General features: G+C 59.8%; 1 protein-coding gene across 1 annotated transcript in view; it reads left to right on the top strand.

Annotated features, from left to right (window-relative positions):
* Positions 1-9,300, top strand: part of VOLCADRAFT_93585 (uncharacterized protein) — a gene marked incomplete at both ends in the record, with an annotated part of 16,741 nt that overhangs the window by 5,266 nt on the left and 2,175 nt on the right. Inside the window, 12 exons of the mRNA XM_002952842.1 lie at positions 94-192; positions 286-1,051; positions 1,475-1,764; positions 2,449-2,490; positions 2,942-3,035; positions 4,241-4,885; positions 5,117-6,438; positions 6,650-6,805; positions 7,452-7,503; positions 7,988-8,075; positions 8,356-8,410; positions 8,756-8,920. Coding sequence (XP_002952888.1) covers positions 94-192; positions 286-1,051; positions 1,475-1,764; positions 2,449-2,490; positions 2,942-3,035; positions 4,241-4,885; positions 5,117-6,438; positions 6,650-6,805; positions 7,452-7,503; positions 7,988-8,075; positions 8,356-8,410; positions 8,756-8,920 — 3,774 coding nt within the window. The remainder of the gene's footprint in view (positions 1-93; positions 193-285; positions 1,052-1,474; positions 1,765-2,448; positions 2,491-2,941; positions 3,036-4,240; positions 4,886-5,116; positions 6,439-6,649; positions 6,806-7,451; positions 7,504-7,987; positions 8,076-8,355; positions 8,411-8,755; positions 8,921-9,300) is intronic.

Here is a 9,300-nt window from a genome sequence, read left to right as displayed (position 1 = left end):
GGAGGGGGAGGGGGGGGATGTCGCAGCAGCACTGTGTTCTGGAGTCAACGGTCGCTGCAACGGTCGCTGCGGCATTCGCATTCACACCCGCAGCACCCTCCACCGCGGCCACAGCAGCAGCAGCAGCAGCAGCAGCATCACCACCCGCAGCGAAGCACCCAGTCCCAGAGCAGTAGCTCTGTGCTGCAGCAGGTTCGCGCAGCCTTAAGGCACCAGCAGCAGCACCACCAGCCCGTTTCAGCTCTAGTCTCAACCCTTTCCCCGCCTCCTCCGTCCGCACAACAGCCGCAGCAGCAGCAATACCAGATACAGGATCATCATCATCAGCAACAACAACAATTAGGACCAGCACCACAAGCACAGCAGCAAGCTAAGCCGCAGCCTCCATCGCCGCACTGTGATGCCGATACTCCCGGGGCAGCTCGAGTGACCCACGGGTCATCTCACCTCGCCTCGCTACCAGAGACGGCAGGCGAACGATCCAGATCGGCATCCGGAGCCGGAGCCACTGACGGCAATCGGGCGTTTCTTGGCAGCAGCAGCAGCAGCAGCAGCACCCAGCAGGCGCCATCGTGTGCAGAAGCGGTGACACTCAAGTACAATGGCGCCGGCGGGGTTCCTCCGGCGGCGGCTCCGAGACCACAGCTTTCGTCATCTGGACCGCGGGATCTCCGAGCGAGATTTGTGGAGAGCCTGAATGCCGCGGTAGACCAGCAGCAGCAGCAGCAGGAAAAGGCGTCGTGCAGGACTACAGGTTACCCATGGGTCAGTGGCCATTTAGCCCGCGTGAGTGGCCGGGCCCATCAGGAGCCAGTGAACAGGGATGGCCGCGGCGGCAGCGTCGAGCCGGGACCTTTTCCCCACTCACGGGATGGTGTCGTACATGAGTACGACATGGAGGACGACAAGGAGGCGGAGGGACAGGAGGAGGAGGATGATGAGGATGAGGAGGTGGAGGTGGAGGGGGAAGCAAGGACAGGAGGCCTCCAGAGGCGGGGTTTGGCGGACTTGCTTACAGACTTGAGCCTGCTCAATCCGGTGGTGGATGGAGGTAGATGCGGTCCGGGTCTCCGGGGGGAGAAGCAATCGGAGGGGGAGAGGGGGGGTTAGCGTGGTGACGCTTGGCCCTGGGGGGGAAGAGGGCTCTGGGGGGGATGGGGACCTCTGGGGTCGGTTTTACATGTAACAAGAGTTACAAGTTCCGCACGAGTGGGGGCCCGGGGTTAGTAAGAGTCCCGAAGCCCTTGGGGCCCGTTACTTGTCGTACATGTGGCTGTGTGCGGTGCCAGCAGCAGCAACAACTGCCCGAGTGGTTTTCAGAAAAGGCGAGCAGACCCCCCGGGGTGATGGGGAAGGGTTGGGGGTTTTGATTGCTGGAGGGGAAGGAGGGCGGGCTGGAGGAAGGAGGTCCACCCAGCTTGGGTACCAACCGTCCAACCACCAACTACCGCACCCAACTGCCAACCACTTCCAGGTCGCACCCTCTTCCAGTTGTTCACGGACACGGATGACACAACCGCCTCGCCCGCCACAGCCTCGGCCACTCCCACTGTAACCGTAACCGCCAACACCTCTGCCAACCGCCTCACTCGAGGCCATCAGCCGCAACCTGGCGATTCGGAGTCTGCCGATCAGCTCCAGAGCTCACGACCCCCCATGGCCCCTCCAGGGGGGGATAAAGGCAATCACGGCAGCGGACCACCCAGCGCCCGGGGCACAGCTGACGACGGTGGCGGTGGTGGTGCTGGTGGCCCGTGCCGTAATGTGTATGGTGGACATGGTCGGCGTGTTCGCTCCACATCCACTCCACTGTCGCCACGGTCGCCGTTGGCATTGCGGCGCTTGGACAACGAGCAGCAACAGCAACAGCAACAGCAACAGCAGCAACACCCCCTTCAGCAGCAACAGCAAGTACAGCAGCAGCGGCAGCAGAGGCTGCCACCGCTGCGGACCGAGGTGGGTTGCGGGGTGTGAGTGGTTTGGGTTCTGATTGCGGCTTGGGGTCGGCGGGTGGATACTTAATAGCTTCGTCGGTTAATTTAGCTTAATGCTAGGGGGAATGCTTTAAAGTGACTGACTCCTCTACTAGTACCTGTTGTACTAGTCTACAATCTTGTACTGGTCTGTACAACACCTTTCGACATTCTGCACACCTGTACGTAAGGTCGTACGACAACCGTGATTCAGTTGTCCATGTACTGCAACCGTACCTACCCCTACCGTACCTTTCTCCTGACCTTACGAATCCTACAAACCTTTCGGTTGGTCACCATCGTCCCGCTGTACAACAGTCCTCCTCACGCATCTCTGCTGTACTGGAGGCATGGTACGAGGAGTTCCCGTCGGGTTCCCTGGACTTTGTACGGCAGGGCAGTCAGCCTCTGAGTGACCACAATTCCGGCCCCCGCGCTCCGTATGTATGGACATCCAAACCCCCCTCATCCGTAGCCACACCAGCCGCATTGTCCCGGTGTGCAAGTAACTTGGGCGGTAAGATGCTACTGCTGCTATTGCTACTGTTGCTGTTGCTACTGCTGCTGTTGCTTATGTTGCTGTTACTGCTGCCTCTACTGCTATTATTGCTATTATTGCTACTGCTATTGCTGCCTGGCGCTGCTACTGCTGCTGCTGCTGCTAATGATGAGGATGAGGATGAGGATGATGTGGCAACTCCGCTTCTGCGGGGCCTGTTCGCCCCTCTCTCTCCCCCACCCCCCACACAAGAAACACACACGTACATAAACTGCAAAAAATGAACAATTCTAAAATGCAAAAGCCTAGCTTTTTCCCCTCACAGCCTTAACGGCCCACGGGTCATGGCTAGCCGCTATTGAGCTATATATAAAACAAGACGCGAAACTGGGGCCCCCACATATCCCCGCGTGTCTACTGCTGTTGTCCGCCTCTCACCGCCACGGGTGCGGGTGCGGGTGCCCGGCAGCTGCTGTCTCTCGAAGTTGGCGGTGTGGCCCCTTCTGGCCCGGCGTCGCGGAAATGGGTTTTACATACTTGTATATCTGGGTACAGATATACAGGTATGTATACATGTATATATACATACATATGGTATGGTATGGTATGGTATGGTATGGTATGGTATGGTATGGTATGGTATTGTATGCTATGGTATGGTATTGTATGCTATGCTATGCTATGCTATGCTATGCTATGCTATGCTATGCTATGCTATGCTATGCTATGCTATGCTATGCTATGCTATGCTATGCTATGCTATGCTTCGGGCGAGAACCAGGATTTACCTGGGTTTATGTTTTTACCATTAAAACCTTTTTTTAGCTTGGTGATTATGCTGCTAATAATAATGGACGCGAAATACGCCGCTGGACAGGCGCTGGACAGGTGTACGACACGGGGAGGGGGGACCGTTCCCCCCTCCCGTTACCTCGTGCCGCCGGCAGCAGGGGCAGCAGTAACAGCACCAACCGTTGCCGCCGCCGCCGCCGCCGCCGCTGCCAACGCCGCCGCCGCGGCAGCAGCGGGAATAGCGGGAGCGAAGACTCCGTCTACGGTAGAGACATGGAGGACGCCAATGCGGCAGCCGACGCGGATACGGAGACCGACGGCGGCGGCCGCTACCGCCGCCGCCGTCGACGTGGCGGCGCCGGGGACCGCACTGTAGCTGTCGTACGGTACCCGGACTTGGGCCCTAAGCACGGCGTTGACACCAATGGCCCGGCAGATGAAGTTGGAGACGGCGTTATGGTCGGCGGGACGAGCGACGGCGGCAGCACCAGAACGAGCTCGCAACGCAGGGGCGGCGGCGGCTGCAGCTGTAGCCTGCAAACCAGTGGCGGCGGCGGTGGCAGCGGCAGACTGTTGCCCTGTCCACACGCTACACTTCTGATGACTGTCAGCGCCACCGCCGCCGCCCCTCAAGCTGCTGCCACTGCCGGCCCCGCCGCCGCCGCCGCCGCCGCCGCCGGCGTCGTGGAACGTCTGATGCAGCAGCTTGAGGGGCAGCAGCGGCTCATAGATCGAACGGGTCATGGCGGGACAGCTAGCAACGACGGCGACGGCGACGGCGACGGCGACGGCGACGGCGACGGCAGAGGTAGCAACGGCATCAACAGCGGCGTCAGCGGCGGTGAGTCGATGTGCCAAGGGTTGCAGTCGCCCCCTCGCATCTGGGCACCGTCCGCAGCCGCAGCCGCAGCCGCAGCCGCCAAATCTGCTGCCGCTGCCACTGCCACAACCGCCGGCGCCACCGATGCTGCCGCAGCGCCTGAAATTGCAGCCACTCCTTTGCCCAGCATTGTGGGTGTTGTCGTACCCGCTGCAAGCGCAGCCGGCGCCGACGCTGACGTCACGCCCACGCCCTGCCAGATCCTAGCAGCCCCGGCACAGAATGGGCCAACGGCGGCAGCGGCGGCAGGCTGGATTGCGAACCACGGGTCGGTCTTCTCTCAGCTGGTGCTGGATGCCGGCGGTGGCCGTGCCGGTGGTGCCGGCAGCGGCGGCGGCGGCGGCGGTGCGGCAGCCTGTTCGCGCCGCGGCATGTTCCTTCTTGGGACCGCCGGCGAAGAGGCGAACGACGCCACGGCGGCAGCAGCGGCGGCGGAGGCAGAGGCGGCGGAGGCCACTGTGATGATGACGACGACAATGATGATGATGACGACGACGACGACGACGACAACAATGACCCATGGGACGGCCAACGGCTACACCTTCCCGAACGGTGGCGGCGGCGGCAACTCGTCCCGCGACCCATCCCTTATGGACACCAGGCCCCCGGGGCTGGTACCCACCTACGCCAGCCTCGATCTCACAAACGTCATGACAGGCAAAGTGTCTGCCGCCGCCGTCGCCGCCGCCGCCGCGCCGATGCTGCCGCCGATGCCTTTGAGCCACTGGCTGCAAGTGGGCAGTACGGCAGGCCTAACCGCCGCTGCGATGAGCGCTGGTGCCAGCGGTGACGGTAACGGTTACTGCAATTCTAATGCGGCGACGGCGGTGACGTCGACGGCGATGGCGACGGCGGCGGCGGCGTCCCCGGGGCTTGCGTCCCCAATTTCCTCGTGGCAGCGGCCTCCTAGCTCCCGTTTCCGTATTCAACCGGTGAGTGAAGGCTCTCTTCCGCCCGCCACCGCCGCCGCAGCCGCCGCCGCCGCTGCCGCCGCCAGGACCGGCGTAGCAGTCTCTGCTGGCTTCCAGCCCGCCACGGTCGCGCAGCAGGAGGTGGCGGGGTGTTGCGGCCGCACCGGTGGCGGCGGCGGCGGTCAGATTAGACGGGGGTGTGTGCTTTCTGCAGAACACCAAAGCGCGCAGCTAGCGTCACGGTTGACGCCGGCCGGTCAGGCGGCATCAGCGTCGGCATCGGCGTCGGCATCCCACGTGCCGCTTACTCTGCGATCGCCGCGTCGGTCGCTGCTGAGCCGAGCGAACTCTGAATCTCTTGAGCGTCCGCGGCGTACGACACGGAACCTGAGCTTTCGAGAATCTCGGCCAGTGTCCATCAGCTTGTCGCCCAGGGCCGGATCTGTCGCCGTTGATCGCTTCCCTGAAGCGGACTCCAACTCCGCCGTCAAGCCGCCGCCGCCGCCGCCGGCTGCAGCGCCGCCGCCGCCGCCGCAGCAGCAGCAGCAGCAGCTGCCAACAGCCGCCGGTGGCGGAAGCGGCTCCGACCGAGGCGGGCGAGCTACCGACTCCACCGTCGCTGCCGTGGTTTCGGCGCCGCCGATGCTTGCGCCAGCCACGGCGTTAGCTGCGGAGCGTAACTACGCCTCCGTGTCGTACACGTCCCGTGGAAGCTTCCGTAGGACTTCGCAAAGCCAATACTATCAAGATCCGAGATCGCGCATGAGGGCGATGCTTCGATCGGTGCTTGCCGGGGGAAGCGTTGGCGTTGGCGGCGGCAGCGGTGGCGGCGGCGGCGGGCCCCCGGCGGGAGGCCTCCGCCTCCAAACGAGCCTCTCCTCCTCCCTGCATAGCATCCGCAGCGGCGGCCGCGGCCATCAGAGCCCTCTATCCAATCCGTTGCAGCCAGGCGACGATTCGTCTTCCTGGCTCGACGTCAGCGGGGCTCCCGTCGGGATGCTGCTGTACAGCGGTACGGAAACATCGTTGCCGGGGTACGGCACTGCCACAACAAGCAGGGCGTCGGGGGATAGGCCCCCGGCGGATTGGCTGGGGCCGGCGGGAACGTCGTCACTGTCGGCGGCGGCGTCGTTTCGGCGGGGTACGACATCCGTGAGCGGGCGTGGCGGTGGCGGCGCCCCCGCCGCTGCCGCCGGCGTAGGGGCAGCCGACGGCGCGGCGCACTGTACGCTCATGAACTCGACGGCTTTGTGCTCCGGAATGGAAAGCTCGGGTACGAACACGGGTGCCGTACGGTGGCATGAAGTACACGTGAAACCCGTGGACGACCCTATAAGCGGCGAGAGAGTCATCTTGGTCATCCAAACTGACGTCAGCAGCCAGGTGAAGTTTGAGCGGGTTGAAAAACTGGTCGTTAATAATCCTAAAGAATATTTAACAATTAACCTGTATTATATAAAACCCATTCCCTCCCCTGTCCCCCTTAAACGGGATCAGAGCTACGGCTTCAGCACATCACCTCCCCTCCTCTCTCATTCTAAATCCATCCAAATCCGAATCCAAATCCAAATCCAAATCCAAATCCAAATCCAAGGTTCGTGCTGAGGAGGTGCTGACACGGGTTCTAGAAGCGGAGCAGCGACTGCTGGCGGACATATTCCCCCGTCACGTCGTACGGCACATGACGGCGGCGCGCAACGCCACGGCGGAGCGGCAACGTAATGGGCTACAGCTGCTTCGGCACATCCAGGTGCGCATGTGTGGGGGGGTGCGTGTGTGTGTGGGTGTGGGGGGCCTGTTTTGTTTTTTTGTTGGGAGGTTTGGGGCAGTCTGAGGGAGGTTTGGGGGGGTTACCCCGGGGGCACACCGCCCCGCCACCTTCATCGTCCCCTTCACCCCATACCCAACCCCCACACCCTCCGTACATCCGTACATCCATACATCCGTACGTACAACATCCGTACGTACAACCATCCATCTATACATACATACATACAAGGCAGGCGGCTGGCAGAAGTTAAGGCCTGACTTCTGCTCCCAGTCGATCCAGTCGACCCGGGTTCAAATCCGCCTGCCAGCTCCTCGGGTGTTTGAGGAGTGATGAAATGGGAGGTGGCCCCCCATCATATGGACGATGTAGGACGTGATAATATCATCTTGCGAGCTGACCAGGAACTAAGTTGATGCGCCGTTGATCCGCTAGATTTGGTTGGATGCCGGTGGTGAGTTGCCGAACCCAACGAATACATTCTGAAGTCGGATGGGGTGACGGATTAGGGTGCCCCTCTAGCAGGGGAGAGCAGGGACTGCCCCGGGAAAGGGGGCCGCTGGCGAAGTTAACCACCCTGTAACAACATACATACATACGTACATACATACGCGCATCCTTGCAACAGGACCCGGCAGCAGTGGCCACATCACACGAATGCATCACAGTGCTGTTCGCAGGTGGGTGACAGGGTGCAGGGGAGAGGGTGTGTGTGTGTGTGTGTGTGTGTGTGTGTGTGTGTGTGTGTGTGTGTGTGTGTGTGTGTGTGTGTGTGTGTGTGTGTGTGTGTGTGTGAGGAGGGCAGTTCACGCACCCATTTTTGCGCAAATCGGGTATAATATGTATATGAACGTATGTATGCATGTAAATGCATTTTGAGACCGTGCTATCTACTGGATCTTCAACTTCCAAAACAGCTGCTTCTGCTATTTTCATCGCGATTTATGTTCCAACAATTTTGTTATTTAAATAATAGCGTTTCAATTTAATTGAAATAGCAAGCTACAAATTGCATGTGTATGCATATGTATGTATGTGTTTGGCGGTTTCGGGGGGCCGACAGGGGTCAATAGAGGTAGGGCACGTGATCAAGGTAGGCCTGTCATTGCATCTAACATAATCACCAACCTCCACAACTAACCAACCAACTAACCAACCAACCAGATATCAAAGGCTTCACGGAGATGTGCCGAGAGGTACTTCCCGCCACCGTTATGATCTTCCTCAATGACCTCTACACGCGACTGGACAGGTAGGGGGTGTTTGTGTGTGTGGAGGGGGGGCCTGGAAGAGGTGGGGGGGTTGCGTCTGTCTGTCGGTTTGTGTTTTTGTGTTTCTTTGTGTGTGTGTGTGTATGTGTGTGTATGTGTGTGTATGTGTGTGTATGTGTGTGTATGTGTGTGTATGTGTGTGTATTGTGTGTGTAAATGTAAATGTGTGCTGCTACTGCTACTGCTACTGCTGCTATGTCTTCCTCGCTTCTTTCATCTATCCTGCCAACCGACCCTCTTTTGCCTCCGCGCGTACGGCAGCCTAACCGACGTGTACGGCGTGTACAAGGTAGAGACCATCGGCGACTGCTACATGGTGCGTACAGTGTGCGTCGCGGTGGTCGGTTGTCGGATGTGACCGTTATCGGTTGCCGGTTGTCGGTTGTCGGTCGGTCACATTTTATATCTTGTGTTGCGGATGTATAACCCACCCCCTACCACCACTATGGGCAAACGCCTCCTGCCATTAGGCCGGCTTGGATTTAGCAATCTCACTTCAAATTCATTTTTTAAATTCAAGTTAAATCCAAACGACAGGCATCCTCTTTTTTTTAGGTGAATTTCAGCGCACACAGTCCTTTCTTTTTTTTTTCAGTGGCAAAACCAGGACCACCTCACAACCACCCAACACGATCTCCTCCCGCCAATAATGAACGCCAAGGTCGCCGGGGGCCTTATGGCGCGAGATGAAGAGGGGTACGGACAGTCCGTACGCTCCCGGGAGGATGCGGACCCGCTTCATGCCACTCGCGTGGTTGCGTTTGCTCGGGCAATGCTGGCGGAGGCGGCACGTGTACGACTGCCAAACACAGGCAGGAGGGTGCAGGTGAGGGCATGGGGTACGGCATGGGGTACGGCATGGGTACGGCACGAGATGAATGGAGCCGAAGGGGTTTAAAACCGTGTTGGGGGGGTGCGGGAGGGGGTACTGTTCTGCGGGGTTTCAGTTCTAGTTCCATTGCCTTCTCGTGGTGACTGCATAGGATGATAGGCGATAGACGAAGGAGCCCTTTTGTGCGTGCGTTGCTTTGCTGTCTGTCTGTCTGTCTGTCTGCCTGTCTGTGTCTGTCTGCCTGTCTGTCTGTCTGTCTGTCTATGTCTGTCTGTCTGTCTGTCTGTCTGACTTCGCCATTTGCGCTTCCCACCTTCCCCGCCCGCCATCACAACCCCACCGTGAGTTTATTGATCATATCGCTGTGCCCCCCC

The sequence above is a fragment of the Volvox carteri genome, assembly GCF_000143455.1.
Source record: "Volvox carteri f. nagariensis unplaced genomic scaffold VOLCAscaffold_32, whole genome shotgun sequence".
Taxonomy (NCBI): Eukaryota; Viridiplantae; Chlorophyta; class Chlorophyceae; order Chlamydomonadales; family Volvocaceae; genus Volvox; species Volvox carteri.
This window is presented reverse-complemented; position numbering and strand designations above follow the sequence as displayed.